This window comes from Orbicella faveolata, unplaced genomic scaffold (genome assembly GCF_042242905.1).
Source record: "Orbicella faveolata isolate gen_17 unplaced genomic scaffold, um_ofav_v1 contig_2, whole genome shotgun sequence".
NCBI classification, from domain to species: domain Eukaryota; kingdom Metazoa; phylum Cnidaria; class Anthozoa; order Scleractinia; family Merulinidae; genus Orbicella; species Orbicella faveolata.
In genome coordinates this window covers 8,500,001-8,517,396 of record NW_028301547.1, presented here as the reverse complement: position 1 = coordinate 8,517,396, position 17,396 = coordinate 8,500,001, and the positions used below count along the sequence as shown (strand labels likewise).

Below are 17,396 nucleotides of genomic sequence, written 5' to 3'. Positions count from 1 at the left end.
AATTGAGCTATTTATCATTGCTTTTACATGACGAAAAGATTAAATTTAAGCTCAAAACAAGGAAAAAAGAAGTTACATCTGAAAAACAAATCTTATTAAGAAAAATGCAACCACTTTTTGAGGGACAGGTCGTTGGATTGTTTGGATGCCAGTGCGCATTTGGGTCGGCGGAGAATGCAGCATTGATTATTCACTTCACTGATTTCATCGCATATAGCATTAAGCTAAAGTTATATTTAATGGTGTAGCGAATATAACTACATAAAGGTGACCACTTTTGTTGTTAAGAGTGCTAGTATATCGTTGACCCGTTACTTTGGTCCCTCAAATCGTTCCAGGTGAGTCATAGATATTTACTGCAGTCAGCTAATAGGATATAGTGTGGCTTATAGAGACAATGAATACGGCTCTTCAGGTGTTTCAAGTATTTCGCTAGCAAGTTATTTTAAACAAAACACAACAGTAGCCAACAGTGACCAATATAACTTATCATGACTGCGGCCTCCCTTTTGAAAGCAGAACGCCCCAACAAGAGACAAAAATTCACACAATCATAGATTCTGTATCGTTAAGATACTCGGCAAACAATTTTACTGATTGGGGGACGAATCAAGTATACATATATAAGCTCCGATCATGAAGTTATTAAGAGTGACAATAAATTATGCTGCTAAGTAGTTGGATTCGTCGCCCATCCGGGAGGGCAACTATACTCACATAAAGAACAAACTAGGCTTGATCGACAAAATCTATGGCGGTTACCATAAAGACTTTAGAATGTAGTTTACCTCTACATTTGGAAAATTATCCGACTCAGGATCCCAGATGCAGCCAAGTAAAATTTCGCTGCATTTGTCATACATCTGCGACTACGTCACGAAACCTCAGTTTTGTCTGTATACACTAATTAACGCTTTCTCGCCGAAAACAATTTTAAAGCATGCCAGAATGGCGACATGACGACATGGCACTACGAGAGAGAATCAATGTGGGCTACGGGTGTTTGTAGGGGCAACCCTACTAGCATTGAGAGCTAGCCACTGTCGATTCAGTGATATTTAGGCTTTAACCTGCAAGCTATTTAGGCTAACCGGAGTGCTATTTGTGCTAATGGACGTGACATTTCACCGTTTCGCCATTTCGTGTTTTAAACACGCCTAAGCAATATAGGTAAGAGGAAGTTTTTAAGCTTCTTGGAAAGATAGGAAATACGAAATGAAACAAACGATCGAATAATTATCTCCAATACTTCTAATTCCCTAGCTGTCTGGCAGTCAATTCAGCTATGACGTTTGAGGAAAGGGAAGAGATTGCTGGATAGACGATGAAGGGGGGAGGTGGGGGGGGGGGGAGTGGTGTATTTAGTCTGATGTAATTATGGCTGGCGTCTTTCCCCAGAAAATGGAATACAGTAAAAAAAAAAAAAGAAAAAAAGAAAGAGAGATTATAAACCGCTAATGGGATAACAGAATAAATAGTATTTTTGTGACCTTATCTTCGTTCGTCTGGCGTGAAATGTGTTTGTCCTGGTAGGGGTAATCTTTAACTACCCAGATCACAAAGTTTGGTGCGTTTTTACTAACTTCCGGTAACATTGGCTTTGGTGAACTTTCCTGTTTTAAAATTTGCAAGGTCAGTGAAATACATTCCTTCAAAGTGCCAAGGTAACAAAAAAAAAGAGAGAGAGAGACGGGTGGGGGGGAGGGGGGGGGGGGGGAGGGAGGGAGAGAGAGAGAGCGAGAAAAGAAAAACAAAACCTAAAAGAAACAAGAAAAGAGGCAAACAAACGTGTCTCAAATATATCTAAACTGTAGTAAAAGTAATGTTTATCTACTGGATTTTCATGTACATTTCAGACTTTATTAAGTGATATACCTGATTTCATGTGCTAGCCACTGCTAATCTTAAGCTGTTCTGCTTCAGTAGCCATGACCTTAAAACTTCCTGTGCTACGCCTAGTCAAACTAAAAATAGAACAGATGAACTTCACCCGAAAATATGTAATCAAAGTGCCATTTCACCATTTTGCCATTTCGTGTTTTAAACACGCCTAAGCAATAGCATGTTACTTAATGTTGGTAGAGTTGTCGATTAATAGTAACTTATAGGTAAGCGGAAGTTTCTAAGCTTCTTGGAAAGATAGGAAATACGAAAGGAAACGAACGATCGAATAATTATCTCCGGTACTTCTAATTCCCCAGCTGTCTGTCAGTCAATTCAGCTATGACGTTTGAGGAAAGGGAAGAGATTGCTGGATAGACGATGAAGGGGGGAGTGGTGTATTTAGGCTGATGTAATTATGGCTGGCGTCTTTCCCCAGAAAATGGAATTCAGTTAAAGAAAAAAAAAATTGAGATTATAAACCGTTAATGGGATAGCAGAATAAATAATATTTTTGTGACCTTATCGTCGTTCGTCTGGCGTGAAATTTGTCTGGTGAGAGTAATCTTTAATCAGCCAGATCACAGAGTTTTGTGCGTTTTAATTAACTTAGTAATATTGGCTTTTGTGAAATTTCCTGTTTTAAACCTAGGAATGTCAGTGAAATACATTCCACCAAAGTGCCTAGGGAACAAAAAAAGAGAGAGAAGAAAAACAAAACCTAAAAGAAACAAGCAAAGAAACAAACAAACGTGTCTCAAATATATTTAAACTGTAGTAAAAGTAATGTTAATCTACTAGATTTTCATGCACATTTCAGACTTTGGCAAGTGATATACCTGAACTCATATCGTGTTATCCATTACTAATCTTAAGCTGTTCTGCTTCAGTAGCCATGGGCTTAAAACTTCCTGTGCTGCGCCTAATCAAAATTAAAAGTAGAACAGATGAGCTTTACGCTAAAGTATGTAAACAGGAACATTAACTGAAATTATGAAAGGTGACCCCATGAGTTTTATTCGCGAGGTTTCAGTACTCAGGATCCAGATTCTGAAATAACGTACTTATTTTACAGAGTAACGGCATTTGATGATGGCGTCCAAGAAATCAAGGAAGGTGCATGTGACTTTCGGTGACTACAAGCGCATCATGAGCTACGAGAAAGGCGTGGAAGTCAAGGAATTGCGTTCACTTTTCCTCTCGGAGTTCTCTGATGTGTTGGCAGATGATATCTCACCTGCGAATGTCAATTTCCAAGTACTTGATAAAACCTTTAAAGATTACGTAGACCTTGGAAACAACCAACAACTAGAGGAAAATGCCCAAATAAAGGCGATAACTGTTGCTACAAAAGAAAAACAGGTGAGTTATTTGACGACACTGTCGGGACTCAGCTGAGAGCAGACTCATTTACGATACACCTGATAATGCATGAGGACGTTTTAACCATCAGACGTACAAAGAGGGCGGACGAGGGAGGGGAGGGTGGAAGTGGATGCCAGCCCACCCCCAGAAGGTTTTCTCAAAGCTTTGACAAGAAGGTTTACTCCGAGAGGCTGAAACTTCCAATATCTGTTCATTTGCTCTCCCCAAATATTTTGATATGTCAATTGTGTGTCCATGATTTTTTGGTGTTGCCTTGGCAACCGCAAATTTCATGTAGGTCTTACTAAGAATCAACTTTTTTTGTCATAATTCTCTATTTTTCGCAGTTTTTTTCATCAAATTGCAGAAATTCATGAATTTTTAAATTCCATTTGCAACTAGGTTTGATTTTGTTTATTCTCTCCCCCCCTCCCCCCCCGTTATTTCTTGAATGTTCTAAGAAAATAGTGAAATGCAAGATGGCGGGTCAAATGCTGTCATTTCACGTCATATGACGTCAAATCAACCAAATGTTGTCATCCTGTCGAACATGCACAGGGCTATCTACTCAATGTATATTTATTCCGCTGTGCCTTAATCAGAGAACGAAATCCCAGGGGAAGAGTTCCATCCCCCTTTGTATTACGGTGGGTATGAGTTTGCCTGTACGTCTGAGGGTTAGCCAGTTCGATTGTATGATGCCAGCCCCTCGTCTTGAAGAGTTTTCTTCAGAAATTTAAAAAAGACGATTTACGCTCTGAAGCTGAAACAGAGAGTGAAACTGAAAATTTGTCATTTGACATTGAGATAGGAGCCAAATTTAGGCTTTTTTGACTGAATTCTTATTTTGCTCGAGTCTTCGCGTGCAAGTTAGTGCCGTTTGAAGATTCGTTCATCGCCGTGTGCTAAATCTTCATCGGTTTGCACTATTTGCTGAGTTAATGAAGGCCAAGATCCAAAGTAGCTAATATGATAATAAAATAATAATAATAATATAACGTTTGATGATGTAAAGACCTTTACAAAATGTGCCTTTTTGTTGAGAGCAAACCGAGGGCTATCTATTAAAAGCAAAGCTATTTTGATATACGTTCTTCCAAACAACACCTACATGTTACCACCCTCTCTTAGATATGCCACGCTAGGAAAAATTGTCTGGCTTGTACTTCCATCAGATTAGCCTGTTTCAGGCAATCGATTATTTGAAGAATATTGCAACAACAAAACCAATAACAACAACAACACCAACAACAGAGAGAGAGCTATCTACAGCAAACTAAAATCTGGCCTTAGGCTACTGTCAGATCAGATGTGGGGATAATCTACAATGGATTTAAGGAAAACACGTTACAGCTTTAAAAAACTTTTATCGTAAAAAATCTTAGAAAATCCCTCTAGGTAGTTTGAAGGGGCGTTGAAATACGTTGCTTTGTGTCTTATATACTTGTGAAATTGCAGGTACACAGCAATTGCCATGGACAGGCTGGCTCTTCTCATTTCTATCCAAGTCACGTTGTGATTCCTTGGTATCTGGTAACGGAATCACAGGGACCAACTCCTCCTGATTTGAAACCTCACACCATCAAGAAAGATGTCCCTTATCGCTTCTGGAACCCTGTCAGCAACGGCTTGATGCAGAAAGTTGGCCAGAAAGTAACTTGCAGTGGTGGCTTTTCTAGCAGCGATAGTGAGTAAATTTTTTGAAACATTCAATTTCGCTGTGAGAAGGTGCGAGAAAGGAGCTGAGACCAGGTAGCATTAACAAAAACCGATCTGACCTACTGACTAGAAAGTAACTTGCAATGGTAGCATTAATAGCCACGATAGTGAGTAATAGTTCGATTATTATTATTATTATTATTTATTACTATTATTATTTATTTTATTTTATTTTATTTTTCTTTAATGAGAAGCGGAGACAAGGGAGCCTGGGTCCTGGTGGCATCAACAACCACTCTGGGTACTTACTCTGTGTGACACTGCTGGAATAGCTCACGGGGATTGCACGCAGTATCTTTAGAAGTTTTAAAAAAGGACACCTTCTTTCTTTCGCATTCTTTCACTCAATTAGTCTAACACTAGTTGCGGCTTCTACACCAGTACTCTTACGTAATTCTAATCTTTCTGGGCCGCGTTGTTCGAAGGCCGGTGAACGCTACCTGGATGGCTAGCGCTTGTTATAATGTTTTGTGTTTTGTGAGATTACTCAAGCTCTAAACTGAAGGACAAACAGTACAATCAGAAAAACTCACCGAAAAGTGACAAACGCTGAAATTAACACTCTCGCTAATCCGCAACCCGGCCCGTGATTTACTTCCAGCAACAGCTAAATTATGTCCTAAACTTGGAACACTAAAAAATAAATAAATATGGTACGTAATAAATGTGTTTTCTTTCAGCGATGATACAAGCAAAATCGGTAGGGGATAATGAGTTTCATTTAGTGTACAATGGTGACGGGCCACCAAACGGTTACCTGTACATAACTTCAACTCGGGAAGGTCAAGAAGTCACTGTTAGCGTAAGTAATTATGATTTAAAAAAAGTCGTTTCACTTGAGGCGACGACGATTAGGAAAAGTCTTGTTGTCCTACTATTGAACCAGGGTACTGTAATCTGGCTTGCTCCATGCATCTCTTCCCCCAGTGTGATAAAGCTTGAGGCGTCAGAACTCCCAAGATTTTTTTTAGTGAAGTTAGAACCGATAACGTTGCTTCTGTGCACCTTAACCGAACTTGAAAACGTTTATAAGAATTTACTTTAAGGCCTTAATTTTAAGAAAGACCAAAAGACCAAATTTGTTCTGACAATTCATCCGTTTTGCAATAAAGATGCATATGGGGTTAGAACTTTTATTTCGTTTTTTATCCTTAGTCTGTATTTTTCTCTTTTCATGTTTCATGGGTGCTGACCTCTAACTAATTAAGCTTGTAATATTTTTGTTATTGTTTTTTCTATCATTTTAGTCGACTCCAACAAGCGGTTCCATTTTTGTACCCGACTATTACTGGGGCCAGACAATGTTCAGAAGCAAACCCTATTCCACGCTGTATCTGGGAAGTGACGGCAATAGGAATGCAACGCTCGTAACAATGGATGATCCTTTTTATCCAAATCCACAGGCTTTGTTCATTGTCAATAAGTATAACCCCACTACACCAATCAGTACGGAAAAGTAATGGATGGACTAAGGCTGAGGGATTTCCGGTGATCATGCATGGCATCTTAAGTTTAAAAAAAGTCGCGGCAAAGCGAGATCAATAGATGTAGTTTTCTGAGTTGATTACCTGTACACGTTCTAACTTTTGATGTAAATTAAATGCCTTTTAACTAAAGCTGCAGGCTATTCGGTTTTGGTACAAGTACTTGTAACTGTAAGTTTTAGCAACATTGCAAAGCGAGGTCAATATATGTAGTTGTCTCAGTTGTTTACTTGTACATATATACGTGTTCTTTCTTTTAAATATGTAGTTAAGTAGTTTATTCGTTGGCTTTAAACTCTGAGCACCTCTAGCGACTTTCCCAATGCAATACGAAACGCTGTGTTTGTCAAGTACTGGGCAAAAGGCAAGAGATTATGATCAGGTAAAATGGGTGTTATCAGGTATAAGAATTAGATAATTAATTTAATTAAACAAATTGAGCTGTTAAGTTTAAATCAAGTGCAAGAGATTGTGGTTTTTCTCATGATCCATGAGTGGAAGGAAAACTAAACAAATAGAACTCACGGACGGTCAAGTAATTTGACTCGTGGAGGGCGCGCAATATGGTTACTTTGTGGTGTAGCATGTTTAACTTCGAATAGGGCGGTTCCGACAGGGCAGACTGGCCTTTTTCTTATGAAGCCCGCGTTTGATACATCACAATTCTAACATGGCACCGAGGCTTTCTACTTAATGTAAACTGCGAAGAGGAGAGGGCCTTGGTCAGCCCCACCTTCGTTTTCGTTTACATGGAAGAGTTTGGCTGTTATATATTTTATGCTCTCTTCGCCTAAGACTATAATGGACCCTTTGGGCTATACGGCGGCCATTTTGAATTGTGTTGTTTCAAATAGCTATTGTGCGGTGCTCAGAGGGGTAAATTAGCATGTATTTGCCCCCTAAGCATCCCATAATGGCTATTTCAAACAATAGAATTCAAAATGTTCGCCGTATCGCTGGAAAAGTCCATAAGGTACCATCAAGTGTATGTTGACGAAAGCTCTGATCTAAGTACGATAACTTAGCACTTCAATCATGAGGGAACAAAGGAATACTCATACATGTTCTTCTAGTCGTTTGATGATTCCGAAAAACTGATGTAAACTTCGGTGGTGGGCTGGAAATTAGCCAACCCGCGGGCAACGTTAATTTGCAGTAATAAAGAAGCTACAGGATGGACGCATATTGAAAACGTTTCGCTCTTAGTTTAAACTAGTTGTTCTTAATCCATTTCAGTAATCCCATGGTAACTGACCGAATTGTTATCTTGTTGGTTTATTCTTGCATCATTTATTCCACCCCATTCCCCTATCGGCCACTTCACTCTCACCCAGTTTCTTCTCAACCTTTGCAGCCGCGGTCAGACCCTTCCAGCTCCTTCCAGCCGGAGCCTGTTCACAGGGTCATTTATTTTGTTTTTCCTTCCTCTTTACGAAAGGAAAGGATTTCGCAATCTTTTCAGTGTATACTGCCTAGGTCTTGTTCAGGGTTGGTGATTTATCTGTGTCATTGTTTACCTTAAGACCTCTGTCACGTCACTTTAGTTGTATTGAATGCAAATGGTATAGACAATGTATCAATATTGTAATGCACTTATGTATGTTGTTGTTGAATTAAAGAATAAAATGCGCTCTACGATATACTGTGTAAACTATTTTACAGACACGTTTATCTTTTCGTTGACGCTGTGGCTTAGAAGAATATATAAAAAAGGCCACGAAATATGGAACTGCTGTATTCATCTTATTAACCAAACTTCTAAAGCAAACAAATGGTAGTTAAAGAAATTAAACCACGGTGACCGTTTGTTAATGAATATTTACTAAAAGAAAACTGTGTTCACCATATTTGTTCAGGCATTGTCAAGAAATATTTTTAAACGAAGGAAAGAGGGAAAGTCCTTTTGCCCTCACGTGACACAGACCAGTTCAACCCTGCATTCAAGTAGCTTGGCAGATTGCTAAAGCATGTTTTGTCCAACTAACAATAGTTAAGCCGAAAACGTTGGACGTCAACCAAGTAACTGATACTAAAAGCTAATGCGATTACAGGAATCAAAGCCAAAAAATCAACAAATAATGAAACTATAATAAGCAAGTCAAATTTCTCGCTGCATGTGAACCTTGAAACTACTGAATACCAGGTATTTCCGCGAATGAACAATTTTTACAATCGAGGTACCCGTATAACCATGGGGAGCGTTGCCGGGCGGGCCATATTTTCCATATTTTTCTTGTTTCTGAATTTATTACTTTCGTAACGATTATTAAAGGGGACCCCAAGGCTAATTTTAACTATTTTTTGTATTGATGTTAACATAGGATTGATCAATTTGACAGCGATAATTTATATCGACGATGAATGATTTTATGAAAAAATCGATCCAAAGCTTCGGATTGCACGCGCCATGTTTCCTTTTTATCGCGGGAGCTTAAACGGCCAGCGGATTAAGATGTGACGTCAGATCGTGATGCCGCATCGCTTCGCTTTTGTTTTGCTTGAGGCGTTTAGCGAGCCGAATTGAGTATATTGAGCCAGTTTAGTTTCAGCCGCTTCGAAATGTCTGACGACGAAACCTCTTTGTATTCATCTCAATCAAGTCTTTCTATAGACGATGAAAATATGCCTCAAGATGTGATTCGAACCAGAGTTGTCTTCCAGCGAAGAAGGTGTGGAAGAAGGTTGTGAATTAGAAGAGGAGCATCAACGCGACGACGAAAATGCTCGTACCAGAAATTCAGACTTGTAAGAGTTTCTAGATATATTTTTTAACTTAAACAATGCAATTTAACCGATCCGTCGTGGCACAGCATGAATTAAACGGCGTTTGATGTTTTGGAGATGCTGTGAAGATCAAAGGGTGGAGGGCATGCGTGGACGTAGCGCGAGGCACGCGTTTTAATGCAGCAGTCTACGTCCCCAATATTTTTCCCTTCAATGTGAAAGTAATCAATCTTTTTAGTATTAACGCGCAGGGAATGACCCACGATACAATCATATGACTGGAAGAGGTCGAAAGCATAAACGTGGTGAACGTGGCTCCATTGAAGAAGGATAGTCAGATTCCAAGCGAACCAACATGGCGGCTGTCGAAGGCGAAACCTTCGCAACAGAACCTCCAACCACCAGACGACGATCGAATGGTATCCCATGATGCAATTTTCTACGTACGTTACGCAACATCGAAGTTATCATGGATTTCAGCGTGAAATAACGTGGTTTTTTCCGCGGTCTATTTCTTATTTTTATTGCGGTAAAAGGTTAGAAAAGTGCATTCTTTAAATCTTTGACGCGATTATAATTATTTGTAAGTGTTTAAGAGCGCCGCCTTATTATAGTATTCTTGTCGTTGATCGTGTTCTGTGACTATTCGCATCACAAAGTGTTCGTTGACCCGTAACAAGGTCGTGAATATTCGCTTTTCTTTGCACAGTATGTTGATGTCTTTGATTTTTGGGCATCACGCCACAAAATATAGACATAATAATGATTTTTGGCGAAGAGGTACCGAGAAGTACCCACATTTTTATGACCTTTCAAGCGATCGAAGTGGACTGAAATTTCGTAACATACCAGTGCAATTACCAGTGTTGCGTGTGTGAATGTCTGCTTCAAGTCTCAGTTCGTTTGGCGCTTTGTTCCCGAGCTTGGTCATCGTTTAGAGTCAAAATGATTATTTTCGAAGGTGTTTTGGTTACTATTCTTTCCGAAACTGCAAAATGCTCAGCAGTGATAACTAGCCTTCATAACGGAGTGTTTAACTTCGTAAATTTCAATAGTTCAATGAAGCCGTAATCAAGAGATGTCATGCAGCAAACGGCACAACACGGAACTAGCCTGCTAAGAAGCAGACAAGAAATGTCAAAAGAAAAATCAGAAAACCCCTGAACTTCTCTTCGGAAAATGTACCTGCTGTAACTTATTCTTATCAGCACAGGGCTTCTTACCCCAGCGAATAATTCGTCCGCAGGCGAATTCACAACAACCACAGGAACGAGAGCTCTTGTTCGTTCGTCGATGCTTTCTACATAGCTTATATGTATTTCTCGACAGACCAACGGAACACAAGTAAAACCCTTCAGTGTAACGGCAAAATTCTCCTTTGAAACGCATTGAATATAAACTAACTAGGTACTCTTAAAATCAGAAGCCACGGAATCCAGACAAATGTGAAAGCACGCCATGGCTTCATCCAGAGAGCGTGGAATGAATGATGACGTCACGTACGCAGTGATAATATAAGCCTAAACCAGATGTATCATGGGATACTATTCGATCGTCGTCTGTCCAACCACCGAAAACCACAACAAAGAACCCAGTCTAACGAACTTAAGAGAGATGTTGGTAGATATGCAAATCACAGTCAATAATATTCTATTAGAAAACAAGAAAATCAGCGAAGACGTAAAAGAACTAAAATCCACTGTAAACAAACAGCAAAGTGAGATTGTGGACCTCAAGAAACAACTCACTAAAGCCAGGACGCAGTTTGCAGCTACGGAGAAAGAGCTCGACGATGCGAAGAAAAGAATAAATGAACAACAAGAGGAAATAGCAGAGCTTTACGACCTCCAAGACCGTTTAGAACAATATACCAGGAAAAACTCTCTTGAATTCCATGGAATTCCAGAAAGCGCGTACAACTCCACAGAAGAGGCCACCCTAAAAGTAGCAGAAGCGCTAGAGGTTCCTGTCAACCCCGATGAGATTGAAATTTCCCATAAATTAAATACTCGGGGCAACAAAGCAATAATTGCAAAATTTATTAGTCACAAAGCCAAGACGAATCTCTACAGAGCTAGAACAAAACTTAAACACGTCAAACTGGCCGACCTCTTCCCCGAGTCCTCTTACGCAACGAAAGTACAGTCGACAAGGATCTTCATCAACGAAAACTTAACTTCCTATCGTCGCCGCATCATGTCGAGAGCTAACGAGAAAAGTATAGACGGCGAACTATTGAGCGCATGGTCGATGGACGGAACAATTTACGTGAAGACTTCGCCGAACGGGAAACCCATCAAAATCATCGAATTAGAGGACCTCGAGAATCTGTAGCCTGCTTTTAGAATTATTTTGGGAGAGGGGACGGACTCTGTTTGGAACTGTGACTTATCTCTTTACCCTACTTGCAAAAAGGTTTAGTTGTTCTCTTTTGTGTTGTTGTGTGTATTTGTCTGTGTGCGTTGTCTGGATTGTTTATACTTTAGGGAGTTTTTGTATTTTTTTTTCTCGTAATTTAATTCCTTTTTTTCTTTTCTATCGTGTAATATGAATACGGGTAGTTTGTCCAAATTTCACGTCTTATCATTGAACGGAATCAGAGATCAAATCAAGAGGAGGAGTATATTTTCATACCTAAAAGATCAAAAAGCAAACATTTATTTTTTACAAGAAACATATTCAGCACGAGCCGATGAAAATATTTGGAGAAAAGAATGGGGTGGCGAGCTATTTTTCTCACATGGCACCACGCATAGTAAAGGTGTGTGTATTTTAATTAATTCCTTTGTACAACCAAAAGCTGATTATTCTTATGCCAATGACTCGGGCAGAATAGTGCTTATTACAGTCACTCTTAATGGACAAAAACTATCACTGTGCAATATTTACGCACCTAATGACAAGGCCAATCAACTCCAATTCATGCAAGAGCTCAACAATTGCATAATCGATAAATCAGAGCTCACCTCGCTAATTGTCGGGGGAGACTGGAATTGTACTTTATCAAAAAAAAAATAAGATCGGAGGTGCACCGTGGAAACCGTCCAGTTACCGTAATCTCATTCTGACAACGATGGGAACGTTTGACTTAGTGGATATTCAAAGAATGCGACATCCAAAGTTACGCAAATTCACGTACGAATCAAAAATCTCTTAAAGTTAAATCTAGGATTGACTTTTTCTTAATTGCAAAAAATATCTCTAGGGATGTAAAGAATTCGGAAATTTACCATGCTATCGCACCTGACCATAACGCAATTTATATTTCGCTATCTTGGCCCAACAAACCTCCTCGGGGACCAGGACTCTGGAAATTTGACAACACCCTATTGAATGACATGCAGTATGTGAGTAAGGTTCGTGATACATACGCTCACGCGTGCAGTTATTATAGCCATGTGACGGATAAGAGGCTCTTTTGGGAGTTAATGAAAATGGAAATCAGATCTGCGACTATTTCCTTTTCCAAAAATAAAGCAAAATGTATCAGCAACCGAGAACAGGAATTAAGACGTAGAATAGACCAACTTGATGTTATTATCTGTGATAATTTTTCTTCTCCTTACATCGATGGAGTACTACGGGAGTATGACGGACTGAAAACGCAACTTAAGTCAATTTACGAAGAAAAAGGAAAACAGGCAATGTTTAGAGCAACATGTCGCTGGATGGAAAATGGTGAACGCCCAACAAAGTACTTTTTCAATCTTGAAAAAAGTAATTACAACAAAAAAACTATCAGTGAACTTCGATTACAAAATGACTCTATTACGCGCAACGAGACACTGATTCTAGAGCAAATTGAAGATTATTATAGAAACCTATATACCTCGGATTTAACCTTTTCTGAAACTGCTTATGACACATTCTCTGAAAATGTTAAATCGCCTAAGCTTTCAGAGGACGGGCAAGGAACCTTGGAGGGTCACTTACCTACGAAGAATGCAAAAAGATACTAGAAACCTTTCAGAATGATAAAGCACCGGGGGAAGATGGATTTACCGTTGAATTTTATACCTGTTTTTTCGATCTTTTAGGAAACGATTTAATAGCAAGTTTTAACGAAGCGCACGAGAAAGGTGAACTCTCTATTTCACAACGAAGGGAAATAATTACTTTAGTTCCGAAAGAAGACGGGTCACTCCTAGATCTTTCAAACTGGAGACCGATTACTTTGTTTAATGCTGATCTTAAAATAGCGGCAAAAGCAATAGCCAAACGCATTGAACCGACACTACCAAACCTGATCCACTCTGACCAAACAGGCTTCGTAAAAGGGAGATACATTGGGGAAAATATCCGAATTATAAGTGACATAATGGAATATACGAGTCTACAAAACTTACCTGGCATTCTAACCTCCCTAGACTTCCGTAAAGCTTTTGATTCGATTGAATGGCCCTTTATAATGAAAACTCTAGACCATTTTAATTTTGGTAGTGACATCAAGCGCTGGATTAAGATATTCTACACGAACACAGAAAGTGCGGTACAAAACAATGGTTTTATAACCAGTTGGTTTCAACCATCAAAAGGAGTTTGACAAGGTTGGCCACTCTCCCCTTATTTGTTTATTCTTTCTGGAGAGGTACTCTCAAATAAGATACGTCAGGATTCCAACGTGAGAGGAATCAAAGTCTTCGGTAAGGAAATCAAGCTGTCCCAATTCGCTGATGATACAACTCTATTCTATGCGGACGTAGAATCTTTAGAAATGGCCTTGAAAATTGTTGGGGATTTCGAACGAATTGCTGGTCTGTCCCTAAATGTAAAGAAAACGAAGGCGCTTTGGTTGGGGAAATGGAAAAGTAATAGAAGTAAGCCTCTGGATTTAAAATGGTTCCACAGCCCCGTTAAGATATTGGGGATATATTTTTCGTATAATATTAAGGAGAATAACGAGCTCAACTTCGACAAAAAGATCCAAAAGTTGCAAACTAAGCTGGATATGTGGAGTTCACGGGACTTGACGATATTTGGAAGAGCCATGTTAATTAAAACCTTGGGTATATCGCAACTTATTTATTCGGCCTCTAATCTGGATGTTCCCAAAGGAATTGTGGAAATTGTAAGAACAAAATCTTATAAGTTCCTCTGGAAAAACAAAAAAGATAAAATAAAAAGATCAGGCCTTTACCAAGATCCAGACAACGGTGGAATACGCATGACCGACTTTGATATTATGTTAAAAGCCCTAAAACTCGCCTGGATCCCGAGACTGTTGCGGACTTCGGACAATAGTAATTGGTGTATTATTCCAGAGCACTATTTCAGAAGAAAGGGAGGGTTAAACTTTCTACTAAGGTGCAACTACGACACAAATTATTCGAAAGATCTCCCACCCTTCTATAAGAAGATACTAGACTTCTTCAACGAATTAAAAACTATTTACTCGCATGATGAAAAGCAGGAGTTAGTATTGTTTAATAACAAAGATATATTGGTGGACGGGAAACCCATTTTCCTTAGTGAATGATTTAAAAAGGCTATTCTATCAATTAATGACCTATTGGATGAAAGTGGCAATTTTTTAACATTCCGCGAGTTTTGTGACAAATATTCCTGTGAATCCAATTTTTTACAGTATCATCAAGTTGTTAGTGCTATTCCGGAACGCTTAAGGTCTTTAGCCAAGTGCTCCGACATCATCAACAAATCATTTTTTACCGGAAATAATAGTATCTTTTCCCTCAACGAATCGATACAAATTAATCTGCACAAGGCTAAGTCAAAGGACTTTTATAATTTGCTTAACGTCAAGATTCACACCGAAGATCAAACGGGCCCTAAACGTTGGAGCGAAAAACTCTCTTTAAAAAGGGACGTGTGGACTAAGATCTTTAAATAACTAAAAAATATTTGTAAGGAAACTAAACTCAAAGAGTTTCAATTTAAATTAATCCATAGAACGATAGTAACTAAGAAAGAATTATTCAGATTTGGTATTAAGGCGGACGATGAATATCTATACTTCGGAGATAAAGATTCAATTGAGCAGTCCTTTATCGAATGTATGTTTACCAAATTGTTTAGCCAAAAAGTCTTGAACTGGTTCAACCAAGTGAATGCGAGCTCGAGAATTGCAAACAAACACAATAATAATAAAAAAATAAAAATAAAATCCCTCTTGCATGTTTTTGTTGGTTTTGTTCATAGCTATTGTGATCTCACAAGCATTTAGAGAGGCAATATCCAATGCTATGCTATATTTTAGACCTTACTAAACCAGTTTAAAATCACCGTCCTGGAGAAATGTCGATTGTACCGAGATTCCGTAATATTGAATCCCTGTTCCTATCAACAACACAGTATACTCCATTTTTTGTAGAACCGTAACAAGATTATGAAACATAGTTTTTAAGCTAACCTACTTTTTTTTAGAAAAGGAACGATTGCCATCGTTACCTTTGAAACGAAACAAATAACTTTTCTATCGCAATCAGAACGCCAAAATCTTGTAATTTCAGATTAGATTCTGCTATTCTTCTACAAAAGGATAGGTTTTCAGCCCCCTTTTAATCTATAAAGAAAATATTACTGACCGAACCTGTTGCATACCTAACTAGGTCGGATTCTCAGACATTAAATGACAAAGAACCTTCTAAGCTATCCTGAAAAGTTTGGGGTAGGTTCTTATGTTTTTACTGTGCACTAAATACAAGTCAAACAAAGCTTATTTACTTTAGGTGTACATGTGGAAGTTGCCAAATACTGAACAGAAATGAGGAATGTACGTGCTGTTCAGAGCTTCCTCAAATGTGCGACAAAAACAGGGAGGCAGTAGAGATGGGGGAGGTTGCTGAAGCCCCAGTTTGTATAACTCAGCATCCAGGTTTCCAAGCTGTTTGTCTCAACAGATGGGTGCTGCAGACAGCCTGGTACCAATATAAGCAGCAGTATTCTCAGTCCTATGAAGGTCCCCAACATAAACTTAACAGGCACATAGCCTATCGTCAACTTGTCAGATGGTGCTGGGGTATTCTTGGCAAAGAAATAAGAGTCCCTTTGCCATCATGTGCAGTGTGTTGCATTAGAGCACACTTTCCTCCACCAGGACTTGAAGATGACTTCCAGTTCGAGGGTTTCCATTTTCCAGATGAATAAGATTAAGCAGGTTCATGTGGTGACAAAAAATGTATGTTTTAAATTTGATTTTTTTTGGTATAAACCAATAATATTAACCATTAGGACATCTACAGTCATCCAAAGTCATTTTTTTGTTTTTGTTTTTTTGCATAACTTACTTTACTAAACAATACGAATACTTATTTAATTTACGATACCACTTCTTACACTACTTACAAAATAATATGATTATTGATGCTACTTACATTCATATTAAAGCAATGAGCAACAAAATAAAAAGGCAATAAAATAAGGTGGGCATAATTAATTATATTGGAGTGAGCACCCATTTCTTTTCAAAGAAGTTTTTCTTGTTGATATTTTTTTCAGTTTCATATTTAATCTTAAGTTTTGATTGCAGTCCTTGAATTTTAGGAAGTGTGTGGCTTCTTCTGCAGTCCCACAAAAATGATTGTCCAGTTAATATGAAATAGTTTAATAAATTTGAAAAAGGGCATTGTTTGGATAAAACTCCAAATAAAACTTTTTGTGCAGAAAGAAGGATTGGCTGATCCGATAGATGGTACCAGTACGATTCGAAATCAGTCCAGAACGACTTGGACTGAGGGCATTCACAGAAAAGGTGATATAAGTTCTCAGGTTCATCATTACAAAAAGTACATGCATCATTAATTCTAAATCCAATCTTGCATTTACATGACGGCCTAGAGAGCTGTCATGATGGTTAAAAAAAATGACTTATTTCGGGGAACTTGGCTGTCTGAACGGTTCATGTCTTAGAAAAAGTATTATTTTAATGTTTTAGAGTTTCTCGAGGGATAAATTCACGCTTTTGTAGCAAAACTCAGTGACAGATGTTTCTGTTGGTTTCCGGCCGCCATGTTGGTGCCCATACGGATGGGCACCAGCATGGCGTCTCCATACAAATCTCTATAAATTTGGGTAAAAAATTTCTCCGCATATCTCGCATAAGAAAAATTGCTGTGACCAGAATTTTGGCGAGATTCTTTGCATATTTACCTTCTTTCATTTCCCAGATTCTGGAGTTTATCTATTGACTGGTTTTGATTTTGATTTTGATCTATTTTGAATTGCGTGACACTGAAAACCAACAATTGAAACCTGTTTAGGGTATTC

General features: G+C 38.6%; 2 protein-coding genes across 3 annotated transcripts; both read left to right on the top strand.

Moving 5' to 3' along the window:
• The first annotated feature begins 211 nt into the window (after positions 1–211).
• On the top strand, positions 212–8,089 carry LOC149111830 (uncharacterized). 2 transcript variants are annotated; one of them, XM_089290453.1, is made up of 5 exons: positions 212–338; positions 2,957–3,243; positions 4,705–4,933; positions 5,646–5,767; positions 6,213–8,089. In XM_089290453.1, exons 2-5 carry the CDS (start codon positions 2,971–2,973, stop codon positions 6,423–6,425), a joined length of 837 nt encoding a protein of 278 aa, XP_089146579.1. In that variant the 5' UTR covers positions 212–338; positions 2,957–2,970; the 3' UTR covers positions 6,426–8,089. The 2 variants fall into 2 exon arrangements, with proteins under 2 accessions (XP_089146579.1, XP_089146580.1); XM_089290454.1 differs by lacking the exon at positions 212–338 and adding an exon at positions 2,802–2,881.
• Positions 8,090–8,903: 814 nt separating this feature from the next.
• Positions 8,904–14,064, top strand: LOC149111829 (uncharacterized). Its single transcript, XM_089290457.1, has 2 exons — positions 8,904–13,252; positions 13,760–14,064. The coding sequence occupies exon 1, from the start codon at positions 10,710–10,712 to the stop codon at positions 11,505–11,507; it is 798 nt and encodes a 265-aa protein (XP_089146583.1). The 5' UTR covers positions 8,904–10,709; the 3' UTR covers positions 11,508–13,252; positions 13,760–14,064.
• The last annotated feature ends 3,332 nt before the right edge of the window (positions 14,065–17,396 follow it).

Excerpts from the sequence above, each read along its gene's own strand:
- LOC149111830 (XM_089290453.1), top strand. The coding sequence starts at position 2,971 with ATGATGGCGTCCAAGAAATCAAGGAAGGTGCATGTGACTTTCGGTGAC. Across the intron at positions 4,934-5,645 it reads TGGCTTTTCTAGCAGCGATA|CGATGATACAAGCAAAATCG; the intron begins GTGAGTAAATTT and ends GTTTTCTTTCAG. Across the intron at positions 5,768-6,212 it reads GTCAAGAAGTCACTGTTAGC|TCGACTCCAACAAGCGGTTC; the intron begins GTAAGTAATTAT and ends CTATCATTTTAG.
- LOC149111829 (XM_089290457.1), top strand. The coding sequence starts at position 10,710 with ATGGGATACTATTCGATCGTCGTCTGTCCAACCACCGAAAACCACAAC.